Source organism: Monodon monoceros, unplaced genomic scaffold, assembly GCF_005190385.1.
Source record: "Monodon monoceros isolate NGI ecotype Baffin Bay Population unplaced genomic scaffold, NGI_Narwhal_1 Super_Scaffold_21, whole genome shotgun sequence".
Lineage (NCBI taxonomy): Eukaryota > Metazoa > Chordata > Mammalia > Artiodactyla > Monodontidae > Monodon > Monodon monoceros.
Genome location: NW_021703778.1, coordinates 106,023,752 through 106,045,683, shown reverse-complemented (window position 1 = coordinate 106,045,683; position 21,932 = coordinate 106,023,752). Strand labels below are relative to the sequence as shown.

The 21,932-nt window shown below is 37.3% G+C and overlaps 1 protein-coding gene across 4 annotated transcripts in view; it reads left to right on the top strand.

The window, feature by feature from the left end:
- Positions 1-21,932, top strand: part of PRKD1 (protein kinase D1) — a 345,202-nt gene that overhangs the window by 317,391 nt on the left and 5,879 nt on the right. For 3 of the 4 annotated variants that reach the window (XM_029237647.1, XM_029237650.1, XM_029237649.1), the window contains 3 exons: positions 3,402-3,563; positions 4,132-4,230; positions 5,153-5,420. In XM_029237647.1, coding sequence (XP_029093480.1) covers positions 3,402-3,563; positions 4,132-4,230; positions 5,153-5,420 — 529 coding nt within the window. The remainder of the gene's footprint in view (positions 1-3,401; positions 3,564-4,131; positions 4,231-5,152; positions 5,421-21,932) is intronic. The other variant, XM_029237648.1, reaches the window with a different exon arrangement.

Below are 21,932 nucleotides of genomic sequence, written 5' to 3'. Positions count from 1 at the left end.
ACTCTACTATTCCACAGTTGATGTTACAGTCATCAAACCATTTTTAAGTTAATTAAGTTACTTTAGACTTCAGAAGGGAAATGTTGAAAAGCTATTTCATATTTTATATACAAAATTAAAATTGTGAACAAGTCACATCAACTACTTTGGTTAAAGCTCATCTTAGAGTTGATCTTAAGGTATTAAAAAGATAATATGAATCATACATGACAGAAAATAGTGACTTTAATTTTTTTCTATCTCTAGTCTTCAAATATTATCTTCTCTAGGCTAAATAAATGCTTCTCATCAGTATAGTAGAGAGAATTTGGATGATGAAGGCATGATTCTTTGTATTCCATTTTCTTTTGTTATTGTCAAATGTAAAAACAAGTTTGGTCATTTGGTTCAGTGCAAAAAAATTATGGGTCTTGAGTAGGCATCTATGATGGCCTTGTCTCAACCATATATAATAAACCCAAAAAAATATCAACTTATTGTATATCAGCTATACAGAAAAAATGAAGTCATTTTGCTATTGGAAAGATTTTTCAGCTACCACTCAATGTATTCTTTAGCAAACCTATAAAACATAAAGGTTTTGGTAAAAGACCAAGGGCCAATTGCAATGAACATATGAGTTTAAACTTTTCTAAGACACTTTTTTTTTACCAGTTGTGTATACATGACCTTTAGTTCAATGCATTCATTGACTATACTTTTTTCTAAAATATATACCTAACTATATTCAAAGTCCTATACTTTTTTCTAAAATATATCCCTAACTATATTCAAAGTCCTTTATCGAGAAATAGAAAAATTTTCCCTTATCCTTTTCATAAAGATGCTGTTAAAGGAGAATTGTACAGTCCTTCAGAGTCTACAGGGAACATGGCACAAAATAATTGACAGTAAACAATCTCATTAATCTATTCCATACTTTTGGCCTGGAACATTTTGGGAATATACCAATTAGATAAGCACATGTTAAAGTCCTACCTTCTGAATAGGGGCCTCTCAAGTCTTCTTGTTGAGTGGTGGAAAGGAAAAAGGAGTATACTGACTGAAGGACTTAAGTACCACTAGGAACTCATATGCTTAGAAAAATACAAGTAGAGGCGCATGAGGGTTGACATTGTGCATATATTCGAATAATTTAGGTAGGAGAGATTCCTGGTCATCTTCTGACTCTCCCCCCAACCTTCACAGCCTACGACAAGGGCAGCAGAAGCAGCAGGCTGAGCCACTACCACACCACTTGTGTCCTCCCCTGCCCTCCTTGGGTCCTGGAGGTCTCACTCCCTTAACTTTTGTCTTCTCCTTCACGCTCTAGGTTTTCCTATCTAAACACAAGGGACCTGCTTGCTTTGCTGCCTACTTCTGTTGGTCTGCTCCTTTCCTATTCATTGTTCCCACTCCCCACCTAGACAAGGCCTTGGCCAATTAAGGAAGCCAAACTCCCAAGAACACTGCTTGAGTGCTTAAAGTTAGAGTAAATAGAAGAAAGAATCAGTTAAGAAGATACTCAGAAGAGGAAGGTATACTTATCACATCTCATAGTGGACTTGTCCCGGGAGAATCATGACTCTGGCAGGACTGTCATGTCATCCTTAAAGCTTCTTCTGTGATCACTGATTTAAAAGAGGACAGCTGAGATGCTTGGATACCCAGAGGCTGGTGGTCTGTCTAGTTGTTGTGACAGCCTGGGCACAGGTTCAGGTATGAACCATGCTGTCACTGGTCTTCCATACTGCGTATCGAACAGATATATGGAGTCATTAATTAAAGTCTCCCACCTAAGGATCTGGCACTCCCACAGTGGTCAAAGCCAACCAGCTATCTGGTCCTATTGGTTGGCAGTTGGGACAAAGAAATTTAAGAGTAGTGACAGTGTGAGCTTTGTTAATCCCACAGTTGTCCCATGTACTTGAGCTCTGACCAGGAGAGAATAACTCTGGGGGCCTAGTCTATCTGAAGTAGCAAGATTTGACAGTTTCACGAATAATCACTCCAGCCCTCGAGAGGTGAATGGCCATTGGGTGGGTGTGCAGGCATCTCTCAGACTACATTCAGTAACTTGCTATACCATGACCACATTATACTGCATGATTGGGCACCAAGGCCTCAGAATCAGAAAGACCCATCAGATGTCTGAGGTGGAGATCACAATTGCCAAAGTAGTGGAAGGGCACCCAGAGAGACAGGTTATCATCACGGGAGCTACTGCCAACCACAGCCGTAGCTCCATGTTGAGTTGATGCCAGGCTCTCTATGCCGATGAGTAGCATGGAAGACAATGACAGTGCAGATTCACCCACATCCCCTCTACTGCTCACCACCCAGCATCTGTCTGTGAGGTCTGAAGAGTGAACCATTTCAGGTTTCCAATAATTGGTGGAATTTTCATTTTACATTTAATTTTATTGCTCGCTGAGATTTTTTTCCCCTAGAATAAAGGATGCAATTTCTTCTGCCTGTTCAGCTGTTAGCACATTAAAGTTAGTCCCTATTTTTTTCTTTTGGTGGTTTTTATTCGTGATGATTTTTTTCCCCATTTTTCATTGAAATATAAGTGGAATATGTAATAGTTCTTTTAATGTTAGGATTTTTTGTTGTCATGTGCAGAAAAAAAATATTAAAAGTCAAATGATCAAAGGCTTTTGTTGATGACCCCAGACCAACATTCAGACTTAAGCATCATTACAAGGGCACATCTAATGTTAAAAGTAACTTTACTTGACATGTGTGACAACCTGTCAAGCCAAATTCAGCCTATCATTATTGGCCATTACTTTATTGTGGAAATATTTATTGAGTGCTTGAGAACCATGCAGCACTACAACAGAGCATGGTGTCCTGAACAAAACAGGGCTCAATAATCATTTCTTTTCTGTTTTCATGGGGATCTTTACTCTGTGTAAGAGCTTCTGGAGCAAACTAGAGCAGCCTCCAAGAGCAGAGCAGTGCCAAAAGGTTTTGACTAACGTGCTTCATCAGTGCAGTCAGATGCACTCGATGAACATACTTCATCTTGTCTACCTTAAATTTCTACGAAGTGTGTAGAGATGGCCTAGTAAACTTATTTAGGACAGTATGCTTAATATTGGAGATGATCCTAAGAAATTACAGATTTCTCAGTATGGTATTCTAATTAAAACCTAATTAGCAATTCACTGTGTTGGAACTTGGATTTGTAGCATAGAAAAAAAAAATTCACTATGCACAGAAAGTAAAGATGTATTTTTTGGAGACATTAGAATTTCAAAAATATAAGGCAGCACATGTGGAATTTAGAGGTGTTAAAAATCTTAAGTGTGGGTTTCTCCACAGCTTTAAACGTGAACAGTTTTGTATAATCAGTGAGCTTGCCAAACAGTATCAAAAAACTCATTTTCTTCAAGTGCTTTATTTATCTTTAATAGAACCTTCATCACCCTGGTGTTGTAAATTTGGAGTGTATGTTTGAGACGCCTGAAAGAGTGTTTGTTGTTATGGAAAAACTCCATGGAGACATGCTGGAGATGATCTTGTCAAGTGAAAAGGGCAGGTTGCCAGAGCACATAACGAAGTTTTTAATTACTCAGGTAAGAAATCAATTAGAGTCAGAAAAAAAAAGGTAATATCTAATATCAAATGTTATCACTGTTTACCTAGAGCTTTCTACCCTTGTTGTTTAGTCCCTACCTCCCCAGTCTAAACTACACTTAAAAAAAAAAGTTGCAGTGGCTTATCGTATTTTCTAATTTATATCTGTAGCATCCAGCGTTCAGGATACGTACCAAATGAATAATGTGTGTGCGGGCTCATGTATTAAAACTACTCATGAAATTTTAAAATGCACAGTGACTGAGTCCTCATTCTTTGAAAATATTCAGGAATATATATCCTTGTTAGATATCATTGAATTCTTTTATCTACACCTGTTTTGGTTGCTATATGGATACCATAATATGATACTTTTTCCATTAAAGTTTCCTTAGAAACCTGCTGTGTTAATTAATCTAGCTCATTTCAGGAACTGGAGTATAAAGAAACTCAGCCATTCATTTTGAGGTTTCTCTTGACCCTCTAAATTTATGTCCTAGTAGAAAACATATTGAAATAAACTTTTAGACTAAAATAAAATGATTTTGATGATTTTTTCCTTTATAGATACTTGTAGCTTTGCGTCATCTACACTTTAAAAATATTGTTCACTGTGACCTCAAACCAGAAAACGTGTTGCTAGCATCAGCTGATCCTTTCCCTCAGGCAAGTATGAAAGCCTCTCAGCAAAAAAGCCAGCCGACAGCATCACTGGTTCCCCTGCAGCATTCTGTCACCCTTTCTCCTCAAAACCTTTGTTTCAAGTCTCACCTGTCTGTTTTCATCCATTTGTTACCCTTCTTATATTGTGGGGACTGCAGCTTTGTCGCTCTGCATCTCAGCTCAGCCTGCCTTAATAATGCACACTGAGCCTCTCATTGTGCTTCTGCTTCTGTCGTGTGGACATCCTGGAGAACTGGCAGCACTAGGTCAATGCTGGGAGCATTGGCCTAAGAGGGAGACACTTAAGAGTCCTAGGGATGCTACCAGCTCTCTAATGTTAGGCAACATATTGCAGTTCAGTGTTGTTCTCAGGGGCAAGGAAAAAAGTTTCTTCTTTTCCTCAACTCAGAGGATGCAAAACAACTGGATCTCTTCCCAGGAACTGTCATATCTGAAGTGACTGAGGTGGCTGTTCTGCCCTGGCTCCCTGATACCCTCAGGTCCTGGCTAGGTGTCCGTGCAGAGCTAATTTTGAGGAATATTGTGGATGGCATGATGCATCCTTGTGCTTATCCTTCAACCTTTCCTTATCATAAGCCCTTGAGTTAAATCCATCAGTTTGCATGATGTTTTCCTGCCTGGTAAAACACTATTACCCACTTCTGTGTATACATATTTTCACATTTATCTCTGGTTTTACAGAGGAGGGAAGGAGAATGTTTACATGATATTTTTTATGAATAAAAGCATACTTTTGTATCAGTACCTAAACCACTATCTTCAAGTACATAAAATGGAAAATAGCTATTCTACCGTGAGAAATCCATACAATATATGTAAAATATTATAATTGTTTTTTAGCAGTTGTGGACTAAGACACACAGTTTGTGACCTTACTATATCTCCAAACCATTATTATCAACAGGTGAAACTTTGTGATTTTGGTTTTGCCCGGATCATTGGAGAGAAGTCTTTCCGGAGGTCAGTGGTGGGTACCCCAGCTTACCTGGCTCCTGAGGTTCTAAGGAACAAGGGCTATAATCGCTCTCTAGACATGTGGTCTGTTGGGGTCATCATCTATGTAAGCCTAAGTGGCACATTCCCATTTAATGAAGATGAGGACATCCACGACCAAATCCAGAATGCAGCTTTCATGTATCCACCAAATCCCTGGAAGGAAATCTCTCATGAAGGTAATATCTTCCATTCAAAAGTGATAATGATTTAATCATTGTGTTATATTATTAATTCAGTTGTGAATTTTTAAATTGATAAATGCTTATTGCAAATTGCCCACTAAGGCAGGGGCACAAATTTATTGAGGTGGATGGAGCAGTAAAGGAAATGGAGACAAAAATATCTACTGGTAAAAAGTATATGTATTATAGAGAAATTGAGAAATACACATTAAAAGGTAAATGAAATAAAGAGAAACTGTTAATATTTGGTGTATTTCCTTAGAACTTATAAATGTTTACACATTGATACAATGGTAATACTTGATCTTTACTAACAGTACTCTTTTATTTACTATATGCCTATTTCTGTGTTAAGCACTTTTAACTTATGGGCACAAGAACCTTATGATATTGATATTTTAATTGTCACATTACATATATTAGTATACCGCATTCTTTGTATACTGTTTTCCTATATGTGACATTAGAGCATGTATAATATTTTATACATATTCCCCGCTATTATATTTTTAGGTTATTTCTATTTGTTCAGTGTTAGATAACCTTTATGTATAATTTCTTATATGTATCTCTGATGCTTTTTTTTTAGGATAGATTACCTTGGCAGTGTTGCATTATTTAAAATTAAATTCTTCTTAATAAATGTTTCCTTCTTAAAGGAAGAGTGGTAGATAGTTTTAATTCCTTCTTAAAGGAAGAGTGATAGATAGTTTTAATTCCTTCTTAAAGGAAGAGTGATAGATAGTTTTAAAAGAAGTGGTGGGGCAGTCAGGGCAGTGAAAATGGCTCACTGCATGCTTCAGAAAGCAGTTCCTGGGCTTCCCTGGTGGCGCAGTGGTTGAGAGTCCGCCTGCTCGATGCAGGGGACACGGGTTCGTGCCCCAGTCCGGGAAGATCCCACATGCCACAGAGCGGCTGGGCCCGTGAGCCATGGCCGCTGAGCCTGCGCGTCCGGAGCCTGTGCTCTGCAACGGGGGAGGCCACAGCAGTGAGAGGCCCACGTACCGTAAAAAAAAAGAAAAAGAAAGCAGTTCCTCATGAACGTGCTTTAGGGTTTATTTAAATCACACACACACACACACACACACACAAAATGTGAAGATAGGTTTAACTATTATATCTATATTTCAAGTGAGAACACTGAATCAAAAGAAATGAACCACTTGGCAAAATCACAAAGCTAGTAAGTGGCAGAGCCAGAATTTATACCCAGATGTTCTGAGCGTACATTCTGTAACCACTGGTCCTGCTTCCTTTTTAGTTTTCAGGCAACATCTAGCTCTAAGTTTGTTGAGATTTTCCACCACTTAAAGAGGCAAATACATTCATAGATAAACATCTGATACCTGTTATTGCACATGGTGGTGCAGAAATTGGAAAAGAGCATGTATAAATTGCTTGGACAATTAGTTCTTAGACTACATTCATATTAAATGGCACAGTCCATCTATTATCAGAGCTTTGAGTTACTATTGGCAGCAACCTTTTTAAAAAAATTGTATTGAAGTATAGTTGATTTACAATGTTGTGTTAATTTCCTCTGTACAGCAAAGTGACTCAGCTATACATATATATATATATATACACACACACACATTATATATCTATATACACATTATATATCTATATATATCACATTATATATATATACGTTTTTATATTCTTTTCCATTATGGTTTGTCACAGGACATTGAATATAGTCCCCTGTGCTATACAGTAGGACCTTATTGTTTATCCATCCTATATATAATTGTCTGCCTCTGCTAATCCAAAACGCCCATTCCTTCCCTCCCCTCCCCTCCTTGGCAACTACAAGTCTGTTCTCTATATCTGTGAGTCTGTTTTTGTTTTGTAGATATGTTGATTTGTATCGTATTTTAGATTCCACATATAAGTAATATCATGTGGTATTTGTCTTTTTCTCTGTCTGACTTACTTCACTTAGTATGATAATCTCTAGGTCCATCCATGTTGCTGCAAATGGCAATATTGCATTGTTCTTGATGGCTGAGTAACATTCCATTGTACACATATACCACATCTTCTTTATCCGTTCCTCTGTCAATGGCCATTTACGTTGCTTCCATGTCTTGGCTATTGTAAATAGTGCTGCTGTGAACATAGGGGTGCATGTATCTTTTCGAATTATAGTTTTATCTGGGTATATGTCCAGGAGTGGGATTGCTGGATCATATGGAACTCTATTTTTGGTATTTTGAGGAACCTCCACACTGTTTTCCATAGTGACTGCACCAATTTACATTCCCACCAACAGTGTAGGAGGGTTCCCTTTTGTCCACAACCTCGCCAGCATTTATTATTTGGAGACTTTTTGATGATGGCCATTCTGAGTGTGAGGTGTGAGGTGATACCTCATTGTAGTTTTGATTTTGTCAACAACCTTTAACATCATTTAATTAGTTGTAAATCATAGCTAGGTGGATATATTTTGAAGGAATCTGTGACCTTAAAAAGAACTACCATGTAGCCAAAGGATTAATGAAATATTTAGGATAATTCAATAGATAAAAGGGAAGTGTAATTCTTTTTCTCATCCAGGAGGCAGAAAGGAGAGAATTATCAAATAACCTTGTGACCTAACCTTGTCAGGGAACATTACCTTTAAATACAGTTAAAGGTATGTTTGATATCTATAATCTAGAAATCCAGTAGGATAACTTGATGTTGTTACCACAGTGCAAATCTGAAATATCTCTAAAGCCAGTCATACATTTTCCTGTTATGCAAGAATAGGACATTAAGAAAATAACCTTCACATTAAAAATTTTTTTTCTTGCAGTAGTGGAACAAATGATGCCCACTCTCGGAAATATGCTGGCCTTCTGTGTAGATAGAAGCTATAGATTATGAATGTTTAGTTATCACTAGTAATAGAAACCAGAGGCATAGATATCAATAGCTCAAGAAACTCTTGTTGGGAAACCACAGTATACATGCATAAGTAATATGAATGTAAAGGGCAAAACATAAAATATCCTTCAAGTTTTCATAAAATGCCCTTGAAAGTTTGTTGGGGAGATGAGTTATATGAACTTGGGAAAATGATCATTTATTTCCTTGAATTGTTAGCTTGGTATAAAATCAGGGTCTCCAAGTTCAGAGGAGGGAGAATCACTGTGGACTTGACTAGTCAGAATTGCATTTTCAGGGGAGATGGAACTTAAGCCAGTCACTGAAGAAAGAAAAGGAAGAGATACAGCGTTTTACAAAGAGGGAATTACATGGGATTATTCAAGGGGCATTTATATTTGACCAGAAAGAACACATTTTACTTGGCTATAGATATGTCTAAGCACTAAAAATGTCCTGCCACTCAGACAAGGTGATGTGGAAACCAGCTCAGGTAGAATCTCCTTCTTCTAAATGACTCAAGTATCAGTTTGGGGGTTAACTGGCCTCTCTTCTCAGTATCTTTTTCTAGTTCATCCTTGCCTTTGAGGCACAGGAGTTGTACTATTTGCTAAATGAAGCTCAGATGGCAAATGAGTTACCTACCTGCTGGTGTACGAACAGAAGTGTATTATTGAATATAAAGAAAAGCGAATTAAATTATGTCATAATATTAGCTGAGGTGTTACAAAAGTAATTACCGGCCCAGATTCTATTCCACTGTCTTTTTGGGAACTAATAATTTCCTGATTAGATATTATCACAGGGCCAGTACCAAATAATTTTAAGCACGTAGGATCTGATGAATACGCAAGCAAACTAGTATCGGGCCAAGGGTGGTCACAACTGAAATTAGTGAATTTTCAGTCTCAGGATACTGTAAACCACCCCAGAACCACTAAAATTCCAGATGCAAGGAAGTAAACATCTAGGCACCTCAGTGACTCTGAATCAAAGGTAAGGATCAGCAGTGAAGCAGTTTGTGATGTTGTACTTCCTGCCATTCTAATTAGCCATCACTTACCTTTTCTGAGCTTCAGTTTCTCATCTGTAAAACAGGGTAATGATTCCTGCCCATATAATGAAGTTGTAATAGAGACTGAAAGAGATAAAAGATGTGAAAGGCATTTATAGAACGCAGGTGTGGGGTGAGCCAAGGATTTGGATCTAGGAAAAGGATAGCAGAACACTAAGCTAAGCAGTTGCTCTGGCGAGTAACCAAGAATTGATTGTATAATTTTAGAAATTATATGCAAACTGATGTGCACATTTTCCAAGTGTTCTTCAGAAAAATTGTTAGTTGTACTTTTTTTCTTGGCATGAAAAAGCAAAAGATAAAAGAAAGTTGTAAGGTCTTTGTAACGTACGTAGATGTGTCAGGAAGAGAAAATTCCTTTATCGTGCTTTTTTTTTTTTCTGTTAGTGTAGACATGGACTCAGTAAAATATAATACTAGATATTGAAGTGCTTGAGCTATCATTGTGTCATTTGATCCTCACAGCAATCCTCTAATAAGTAACTTGATTTAGTCTCTATGTTAGAAACCAGAAAGGTTCAATAATTTGCCTAAGGTCACACAGTGGTAGGGCTTGGACTTGAAATCATTCGTTTCTCTCCATTCTTTACAGCATACATTGTTGCACACCAAAGGGTGCTTATTTCTAATGTCTTGCTATTTAGCAACCTATAGGGAATATTTTAAACTCATTAATTATTCTTGCTATTATAATATAATAAGCTGAGTATTGGCATTAGAGATATGCTTACCAATAATTTATCAGTGAGTTAATCAGGACTCTTGCATGCAAGTAATAGAAACTTATCTCTAAGTTAGACAGAGATAATTTATTGATTCACACAACTAGGGAAGTCCAGAAGGTGAACTCCATTCATCTGGATCCTATAGTTCAAGTGTCACATTTCTCTCTCTTACCTCTGCTTTACTTTATGATGGCTTCCTTCTCAGGTGGGCTTTTCATGTGGTACAAAGTGATCTCCCAGCAGCTCCAGGCTTACATGCTACCCATTGTACATGACTCAGAATGGAACCATAATTATCTGTCAGTAGCTGTAGAGTCTCTGAAAGGGGCACTGATTGGCTGCCCTTAAATCCTGTAATACCCTGGGAACAATCACATTGTCACTGCAGGAGCCTGGCTCTGATTGGCACCGTGGATGATGGAGAGCCCCTCCAGGTTGGAGAGAGGAAGTTCCTGCAGGGAAAAGATACTAGGCTAAAAACAAACACAAAAGCATTAACAGATGTCCATTATAAAAATAGATTTTTTTGTGAATTAAAGCATGACTTGAAAAATGAGGAAAAAATTGGGGAAAATTTAACTTAGCAAATGTTACAGGTAAAATGGTAATAGTTAAATTAAATAAATTAAATAAATTTTGAAAGAAAAAAATAAGAATAACTAATCTTCTATAACCTTTGCACTGTAGCCAAGCACTACTTTACACACTTTACATATATGAACTTATTTAATTGTCCCCAACCTTTGAGTAGATACTATAATTGTTTCCATTTTAAAGATGAGGCACTGCAGACATAGAAGGTTAAGTGGCTTCCCTGGGTGGGGCTAGGGTGCAAATCCTGTCAGCCTGCTCCAAGGCAGATGCTCTTACTCATTGCATTTACAGCCACTTGATTATCCTTTCTAATGGATTTAGCCATGCTGTCACATTAAATTTTTAATATGTTTTCACTAGCTTCGAGCTAGTGTAGCAACACAATTTTTAATAATGTCTAAAAAGAGAGGGAAACAGGATCATGTTGTGATAAAGACCTGAGTTGCCTCCACTCAGCATCTTGGTGACCTCATCCAAGTTACTTATTCCTTCAGGTCTCAGTTTTCTTGTATGCAATATAGTTACACTAGTTACTGACTCACTGGATTACTTTAAGTATTAAATGAAATTGCACTGGAAAGTGGTTAGCACAGTGATTGACATAACTAGATTACCTTAAATGTGTTAAACACTATTTCCAATCACTTTACATGATCAGTCGATCTCTCTGTATATATACATTTTAGTTCTACACACATACATACAGTCATATAATTATGTATGTAACTAAACACATATTTAATCACAGTTATATATATAACTAAATACTTGTATAAATTATATATTGCTATACATATATAACTAAATAAAAATGCATGTATACAATAAAACACTCCAGAATGAATCATATGATTACAAATAATTGCACAAAAGGAGACTTTAGGTAATTATGGGAAAGGAGGAGTTTGAGAACATTTCAGTTCATTCTAAGGCAGTGTGTTGTACCTTGTTTCATTTCATCATTGTGACTATCTGATGGCCATTTGACCATCCAGTTTATCCATTACTACCTGTCAGTAATTAGACATGGCCTCACTCTCACCTCCAGCTTTATCTCATACTAGGTTAAGCTTAGTCCTCAGCACATAGGATGGCTATGACATTTCTCAGTTCCCTGAAAGGACTTGTTCACCTATTTTCAAATAGTTACTTGATTAGGCAGATTTACTTCATCTTATGCAACAGGCAGTCCATTGTCATTTAAACGTTTTTTTAGATAATCAGATGAAACTAAAGAGAATTGCACCTTATTTGATCATGTACCAATATGCCCTTTCTTTCATTGCATTTTTAGCAATTCCAAAATAACAAGAGATAGGCCAGGTTGTCCTCCATGTTTGTCACATCTAGTACATAATAAGGGTGAATCCTGGATGGACATGGCCAAAAAACCAGAAAATTGCAACCAAGTCTCAATCTATAACTTAAGAAATAGGTAAGCAGGGCAGTGGTTGAGAGTCTGCCTGCCGATGCAGGGGATGCAGGTTCATGCCCCGGTCCGGGAAGATCCCACATGCCGCGGAGCGGCTGTGCCCGTGAGCCATGGCCACTGAGCCTGCGCGTCCGGAGCCTGTGCTCCGCAACGGCAGAGGCCACAACAGTGAGAGGCCCGCGTACCGCAAAAAAAAAAAAAAAAAGGAAAGAAATAGGTAACAGGGATGTAGAACTTAGAAACAGGAAGTGGAAAAGCTACCTAATAGAACACAGGAATATTTGCAAGGTAGGGGATTACTAATAATTTTGCCAAAGAACCTCCTTGATCATGGCTCGTTTTAAACTACCTGTAATTGTCTCGTTCTAAATGTATAGCAGACAGTTTTTAACTTTGGCATGCCAGCGGTTAATCAGAGGAGCTAGTTAATAATGGAGATTCCCAGACTCCACCCCCATAAACTGCCATCTTGCTCTGAGACTATAAGAAGTCCATGGAGCACACTTTCTAAAACACTGCTCGGGAGCCCTGATCCCCTGAAAGACCTGACAGCTGACAGTGCTCTAAAAAAATTTTTAGTAAGTTTCAAATTTAGATGAACTAAAAATTCCTCTCATTCGTAACATGTTTTTGTATCCACATCATTTTCTTTATCAGATATTTAATATCAGGACGTGTAATTTGTTCCAAATGTTGAATGTATTTCAATATAGACTTCCATGAAAATAGTAAGAAAAAAAATAAGAAAAAGCTTCTTGACAAGCTTCCTATGTCAAGATGAAAGAAGAAAAAAGAAACTCCAGGAAATGCAAAAATTTGTAATAAAGTTATGTGTAATAAAGAAGAAACTAACATGTGTGTCATGATTTTGAGCGATTAAGGGAATATAGGAAGAGAGAATCCTTTTAACACTTGAAAATTCTCCTTTGAGTGGGCATAGGTGTAGAAATTTGATGTTACAGGTTGTAGGGTTATAGGTTATAGACTATAGGGGGTATGAGTTATAATCCTATAGTTCATAATAGTTATATATAAATTATTCCACATATTGCTTATTAATTTTAAATTATAGAAAACCTTTAGACCAAGCATATCTGACTTCATTATAATTATGCAAAAGGATGTGTAAATAGTGAAACTTCTTTCACACTGGAAAGGAGGACAGAGAAGAGGTGAAAGGAGCTGTAAGAGCTGTAACTTGTACAGAGTTGATATCCGATTCTGCCGAGGTGAATGGATTGGCTTATGTATTGTGTTGGCCAAAAGGTTCATTTGGGTTTTCCCGTAAGATTGTACGGAAAATGCCGAATGAACTTTTTGGCCAGCCCAGTACATTCACATGCATGATTTAGTATACGATTTAATCATAGAGTTAATCCTTTTGAATAAATGTTTTATATATACATATGTATATATATATATATATATATATCCTGTGTTGTGCACCAGGCACTGTTCTAAATTACAACAGTAGCCAGTACATTAATTTAATGTAACTAAATTAATTGCATAAAGGAGGACAATGAGGTAGAAAAAGCTGAAATGAATGATTCATTGTCCTTAATGGAAGAGAATCAATGTTTTATTTTGTTTTTAAGGTGGTTCTTCTCAAACTATGTGATAAAGGACCAGTTTTATTTTATTTTAATTTCCAAACATATGGATCAGTACTTTGTGAAATATAATAAAAATGTGACAGCAATGTCAGGATGCTGTGAAAGTTTCCAAAGACTTAGTCTCACTTTCTATACTTATCTCATTGTAAACTAATAAACATTTCACAGACTGGCATTCATCCATACTCTGAATAGCTTAAAGTTAGTGAATCAAGCATAAATGATACTGCACATATTTTTTTTAAGGTGTAGAGGTAATCAGAAGAAATTTTTTACATAGTTAAAAGAGGTTTAATAATGAGATATTAGGTTTTATCTTTCAATTTGAACTCTTCCTACTGATTGATTTAGATCTTTTACCAGGTGCATATGACACTTTTGTAAAAAATAATAATAAGGAACAAAAGTGCAAGGAAGTTCCAGGAATAAGTAGAGTACAACCTTTTGTGTGACTTAAATTCTTGCACATCTGGTCTAAAAGTTGTCTACCATGTTAAATATACAAACTCTATCTATGTATCTGTATCTATCTATCTATCTATACACACATATATATATACTATTTTATATGTGAAATATTACTGGAGAGTTAGGGGGTTATAGTTCCTTTTCTATAATACCAATTCTTGCATGGTGACTGAGCAGATGAAGAAGATGTAATCTTAAATCTCTAAACCTGCTTTGCCCACACAAAGGAGAATTTGCAAGTGTGAGAGTCAAATTAATTCTCTTTTTCTACATTCCTTCAGTTGGTCAAGATCCTAACACATCTTAAATTATTCTATTTTATAAATGGCTTTTTTATACAGCATTTTTTACCCAAGAGTTTATTCTTAGCAGGAGAAGAGAGATGACACAGGTAACCATGTGAGGTGGGTTATATAGCTAATAAGGTGAAATATAATTTGCTTCAGTGCAAATCATCCTACTAGGAGAATGATGACAAACCTGCAGTGATGGGAAAGCCTCTGTTAGAGTAAAAGTACACTACCATCATCAGATCGAATTGATGTGTTCAATTATAGATACACAGTAAATTTGAGGAAGGTTAGTGATAGACCATGATGATCGCTGGATAAATTACTATTTTTTCCTCCTGAGTTTTGATATTCCTTTATATGCCATTAGGGAGGCAAGCAGGCAGTAATCAACACAGAGGCAACCTCAGAAATTGTCTCACAAAGAGCCCACGACCCCCGCAGACAGAGATCATTTTCTGTGCTTGCAGGTGAAGTCTGAAGAAGCACCTATTTTCATCTCACCTGCTGTGTTGTCACTGCTCAGCTTCAGAGTCACATGGTTAGTTGATATAATCAAGAATTAAGATCAGACATGAAGCCTTGACATATGTGAAAAGGAAAAAAAAAAGAAAAGGAAATGCCCTTGCATTAATCCTATAACTTATCTTTAGTTCAAAATTATCAACTTGGGATGGTGCACCCGTGACACAGGTTTTTTTCCACTGCACGATCCAACAGTCTCAATGGTAATATTTCTGCTGCTTCTTTCCCCTGATAAGTGCAGCTGTAGTTTATTCTTCCATTTGGTCTCAATCCTCTGCTGACATTTATGTTCAGTGCAGAATATATGGCATCCCAAGGCATAGAATGGCTATAATAATATACCACTAAATTTATCCAAGCATCTAAATTTTATTTTAAAAGCTATTTTTTTTTTGCCATTCAATGTGGTAAATTCAAATAAAATTGGTCACAAGTGCGTTTTTCCCCCAGAAATTGGAGATGAAAAATACAGCCAGTACAAACACAAAGCAAAGCTAAATAAAAGCCTAGCACCATTACCACATGGTATGTTTTCAAAATCCAACAGTGTTCCAGAACGCTAAACACTTAAGTTGGAAGTAGCACTTTGCCATGAAAAGGAACCAGCTGTAGGTCCCTCTTTCACTACATATTGTTCAAAACAAAAAATAACCCTATTGAAAATAAGCCTCGGGTAGATGAGACCCAGAAATCCAATGGTATGAGAAACAAAAGAAAGACAATTGTCATTTAAAAATTAAACTGTGTTTGTAACAGTTTATGAGCCTTGCAGATCCAGCAAGCCTGCTGAATATTAATGAATAGATTGATTTGTCAACATATTAGCACCACTGTCAGACATAACAGCATGGAGGAGATGCAAGGGGACTAGGCAGTAAAGTACTTAAAAATGCTGGACTGGGTACCATGAGATTCTATCATGATTGATAAACTATAGTGAATGATGTGGGTCACAACTTCCACTGGGTTTTAACATTTTAAACAACCTCTATTTGAAATTCTAGGATTACTTGCGTTTAATTTTTTTGAAAAAGAGTATGCTTTTTGTTCAGTAATAAGGAACTTTAAAATTATGAGCCAAAGACATACAGTGGTTTAAATGATATCTACTTAGTAGAGTGAATTTTTAAATATATGTATGTGTGTATGTGTTTATATACATACACACACATACATATTTCAAAATCCAAATGAGTTAATATCTGAAAAGGTGTCTGTCCCACCAGGTAAGGAACCTTTGATAGCAAATAAAATATAATCAGATTTTTTTCCAAAAAAATGATAATTTGTAGAGAGAAACTGATCTGAAGAAGTTTTAGCCAGAACATTGGCATTATAAGTGCTCAAAAATTGGCTGTTTATTTGTGCTCCAAACTGAAATGTTTCCTATATATCCCAATAATAAAAATAAAATTTCACTTCTGAATGTATATCCTAGTTGAGTTGAAATGTGACATCTAAATATATGTGGAGATGTCAGGATATAGGAACAACAAATGTTAAATATTCTGTAAATTTGCTTTCTTTCACAATAACAACACAGAATAATATTTCAAAATACAGAATATTAAAAATCTTATCCTACCCCTGTACTGCTCCACAATACCAATCCACTGAGCAATTATCCAGAATACTCTTATGTTGCTACTGTAATAGAAAGTGTACAATTTCATGAGGAGCCCTATTTCTTCTCAGTTTGAGCCTAGCACAATGACCAAAATGTCTCTGGGTTTTTACCCACTGGTAGAAACAAACCCAATCCTTTTTCCAAATAAAAGCTTATCTCAGAGGTTTGAAAACAGCCATCATGTCACCCCAAGCTTTCTCTTCTCCTGGGCAGTGAGTTTTTTCTTTAACCACCTGTTCACTCTGGTCCAGACACTCCCCTCTTTATGTTCTTTTTATCTATTTATTTATTTAGCGGTTTGCGGGCCTCTCACTGCCATGGCCTCTCCTGTTGCAGAGCACAGGCTTCGGATGCGCAGGCCCAGTGGCCACGGCTCACGGGCCCAGCCGCTCCACGGCATGTGGGATCCTCCCGGACCGGGGCACGAACCCATGCCCCCCGCATCGGCAGGCGGACTCTCAACCACTGTGCCACCAGGGAAGCCCTATGTTCTCTTTAAATCAAACCTCAAAACTGTTCTGACTCAAGGTTCAATGAGCCTGAGAGTAACGTGAATCCACCATTCCTTCATTATAAAGAACACATTTCTTTCAGCATGGCATAAAATAACACTTGATTTACGTATAAAATGTAGACTCATGTTGAGTTTACTGTGCATTTAGGACCCTGAATTTTTTCTTATAAATGTTGTTGATAAGCCACATTTTTCAATTCTGTACTTAGACTGGTTTGGTTTCGGGGTGGGGGGTAGCTAAATAGAGAACCCTGTTTCATTTGTCCCTGTTAAATGTTATCTTACCAGTATAGCTATATATGTATATAGTTATCTTGGAACTTATTTGTGTAATCCAACTTGTTTGCTCTTCCTGTCGGCATCCTCTGAGTAGAAGCTATCCTGAAACCTTTCTATTGTCTTCGTTCCAGAATACTGAACAAGATGGGGCCTTCTCTATGTTTATATCCATCTATTCTGGGGCCCTTTGAACAACATTAAACCAGTTTTTAACTACTTTCAATGTTCTCATACCCCTAGTCCTTTGCTATTCAAAATGTGGTCTAAGGTTCCACCTGGGACTCTCAGGCTCCTCCCCAGACCTACCTAATCAGAATCTAGAGCTTAAGATCCCTAGATTATTCATATGGGTGTAAAAATCTGAAACGCACAGCTTAGCACAGCCTTTCTCAACCCTAGGAGCACATATTAGAAACACCTGAGGTGCTTCTAAAACTGCCAACACCTGGAGGCCCCTAACAATTTTTCACTTGACCTTTGGCTTGAGTATCAGCATAAAAAAAAAAAAAACAAAAACCAGAAACCCCTCCAAAGTGAAAATGAAAAAAAAAATTCACCCCAAACTTCATTAAACTAATATAAATATATTTTAATTTAGACTTTAAATTTTGAATCAATTTGGCATCAGTTTGGGGGCTGCTGTATGCTGTGTTTAAACAATTCATGATTTCCAAGATTGTCTTTCTAGTCTTCAGGAGGAAATTAAACTGAATGTAAAGCAAAGGACTACCCAATGATAGAATAACTTTCTACAGAGGAAAGAACTGGGAAAGGAAAGACCCTGCTTGAGCCTCTAAAGGTCTTGCACTTCATTGGATTGCGGTAATTGACTCAGGAACGAGTGAGATGATGATTCCCAGCGCCCTTGTTTGCTGCCGGCAGCCTCTGGTTTCAGCCCCTGAGAGGAGCGTCCCACTTAGTGTTGCCGGGCAACAGCTTGCTGGGTTGAGAGCTGGAATGTGAAGGGTTGCAAAATGATTTTTTAAATAAACACATAACTTACCATCAGCATGAATCAAGCCAAAGAGAGAAGTACTGAGCCTACAGGGTGACAGGCAGTGAGGCAGAATGGAAAGGGAAAAAAGCAAACAAGGAGCTCAGTAGTGACAGATGAAGACTCCATCACTAGAGTGATAGCTCGGACCTGGTTTCTAATTTGAAAATTTGTACCTCAATAATTTGCAGCTGGACGAAAGACAGTACGGAAAAAACAATTTTTTCTAAACTACCATGTCTGGACAAAACAGGTCAGCCCCAGGGTTTCACAGATAATTTCTCTTGTGTCAAATAAACATTGTAAAGTAAATGTGATCTGTATTGCAGATCCTCTCAGCATTATTCTGATTTTCTGATGAAAGTCATTGATCCTGTGATCCATTTGTAGACGTGTGATGTCCTACCATCCAGGAGTATTTTTAGCCAAAATATACAAACTATATGCACATAATGTGGCTATTAAAACATAGAGCTGAGAAAATGGATATTTAAATTTCTAATTAATGTATTCAATCTATCAAATGCTATTTAGCAAGCATTTTCCTAATACATTAAATGATGCATTTGATTTTAAATATTTATGAAATTGTGCAAAAATGAATACACAATCTGTGGGACCTTAAAAGAGCTAAAATCTAGTGGGGAGAATGGGGGGACAGGCAGGTACCTAAAATGAAAGATGGGAAATGAGGGAATTTCCAGGGGTTAAGACTCGGTGCTTTCACTGCAGGGGCCCAAGTTCCATCCCTGATCGGGGAACTAAGATCCTGCAAGCCTGTCGGCCAAAAAGAGATGAAAAATGGAAGATGACTGAGAGGTGTGACCTGAGGGTCCTATTATGTCTTCACATATGTCCAGTTCCATTCTTTCTGTAGGATTTTCTCCAAGCTTTGGATGCTGTTTAGTTTAGCCATAGCTATGACACATGCAAATGTCCCTTCTGCATACTAAGAACCTATTGTCCATACACATGGTATTTGCTTTGAAATGGAGAATGACTGCAATATAGTTTCCACAATTTCAAAGATGATTCTGAATTTTGACACCCTAAGAAAATAGAATCCATAAAATTAACACCGATGGAACGTTTCTTTTCATATTAAAACATAAAGCCCTCAGCACCTGCGTATACCATTTAATTTTGTTTTTGTTCATATATACTTATGCAGAACTTCAGCTATCCCAACATCTGCTGAAAGTCCCATTCTGGTAAAAAAAAAAAAGTTTGATAAATTTTCTCTTCACTTTCCTGACATTTCAGTCTCTCAGCTGATGGGGCAACAAGAGAAATTGCTGTACAGGAAGTTAGGGGAAAAGTAACTTTGTTAGCCAAGAATTTGTTGTAGCAAAAAAAAAACATTAGCGTCATAAAACAGATTTTCTTTGCTCTTATTTTAATTTATAGGAAACATTAATATAAATCCATGGCCAGAGACATTTTAGAAAACACAAAACTGTGCTTATGAGAGAGGGGATTCTTTAAAATAAAAATCTGAACCATACAATTGTTTAAATTTTTCTAATAAGAAAGAAAAAGGAAAGACTTCGCACATTGCCCGAATGTAGCTATTTGAGGTGTTCAGAGAGCTCAGCCTTAAGACAATTTATTAAAAATATGGAAGGAAGGGATTGAGTTTTAGGATGAATAAGAGAACAGAACTCTCAGAATAATATTAGAAAGGCTAACTCTCAGAGTAAATGGGCAAGTAGAATCAGAAAATAATCCTACCACTCTCTGAAAAAGTTGCCATCATATTTACTGCAAAGAGAAGGAGGAACCAACCACTGCCTGTTTTGCTCCTGTTTTCTTTGGGGGTGGAGAAGCGGCTCTTCAAATTGAGAGAATAAGGAAAGGAGGGTGTGAAACAAAAAATATAACTCAGAGAATGGAGGATTTTCCTGCACAGCTTTGGCCCTAGGTACAACGACAGCTGTTTTAAATTACATCTGCTTATTGCCCCAAACTGGAGAATCCAGCACTGTGTAGCAATAAACCTTGACCTCATGAAAGGCAGTATTGGGATATGTACTTTTTGCTATATTTATGGAAGGAAGTATGGGGTACCAGGAATTTGCGGCAATCTCTGCTTCCCCAAATATCTCTTTATCCTGGGGCTCCAGATCTTCCTGGTGCTCCGGGGAACCTGGAGTTTCTGTATCCTTCTAGTTTCCGCCTTGGGTGCTAGTATCCTGTTCTGCTGACATGCCAGCATGTCACCTTTCCTTCTGACTTCCCATTCTGCTGCAGTCCCCTTCCTTACTTCCTATTTCCCACAGCCAGACCACCGTCCCTTTCTCCTTTGCTTTGTTTTTGAAAGAAGTTCACAGAATGGCCCAGTTTCATATCTGTCTTTCCCATTGTCTCTCCTTCTCCGCCCCCAGCCACCCTGCAGTTTCAAAGACAAACCCTGTCAGATTCCCTCTAGGTCAGAATTCTGAGTCTTGATTTGAGTTTTGGAACTGGAGTTGAGATCCCATTTGGAATTTTTTCCTGGTTGTTGACTCTCTTGGGACTGCTGTAGCTACTCCAGTTTTACTAGTCTTTTTGCTCCTTTGCTATTGGCTTCCTTCCTCCCTTAACTTGGATCCTTTACATTTGAGGGTTACCCATAGCAGTCTCAGCTGGGAGCTAGTACCTAGGGGGGAAATAGTGGTATCACAAGAGCGCACTCAATGGCAGCTGTAAACTATGACTGATGTTCAGAACAGGACTTACTGCATATTGAAGAGGCTAACAGAGGTGCTCCTAGAGCCATTGTGGGTAATTAGTAAATCATGGATAAAATGAGAGAGATACCAGAATACTTAAGACAGGCCAGGGTTTTCTGAATTTCTAAAAGGGGGAAAGAATGGATTCTGTAATCATTCAAGAAGAAGCTTAATATTTGTCCTTGTCAAAATCCTAGAATGAATGATTAAATGAATAGTTTGCAAATATTTAGAAACAAATCCTGGTACTGAGAAGGAAATGACTAAAAACCAATACTAGTCAATATTAGTTTACTTAGAATCTATTACTCCAGAATAATTGCATTCTTTTTCAATAAGATACCTACTGCCAGATAGGTAGAATGAGTAATACCAAGGACTTATGTTTCTTAACTATAATAAAACATTAGAAAAAAATCTCCCACAGTAGCCTTTGGAGAAGATGATAACATATGGACTGAATGGGATACTCCTAGGATGAAACATTGCTCATTTATGAGTGTGTTCAAAGAATAATTAATAGGCATGGCAGTTGGACGTGTAATCTATTGGAGAGTCATCAAGTCCTATGTTTAAGCCTTATCCTGAAAAAAGGTTCCTAGTAATTTGATTAATACATAGCAGATAGGCTTACTCAGTTGGGAAGTGGTGGAAAGCTAGAGGATTAGTCCCTTCGTTAGGAGAGATCACATCACATTCAGAATAGTCTTTGCTGAAATGTTGAGCTAAGGTCACAAAGATAGATAGATAGATAGATAGATAGATAGATAGATAGATAGATAGAT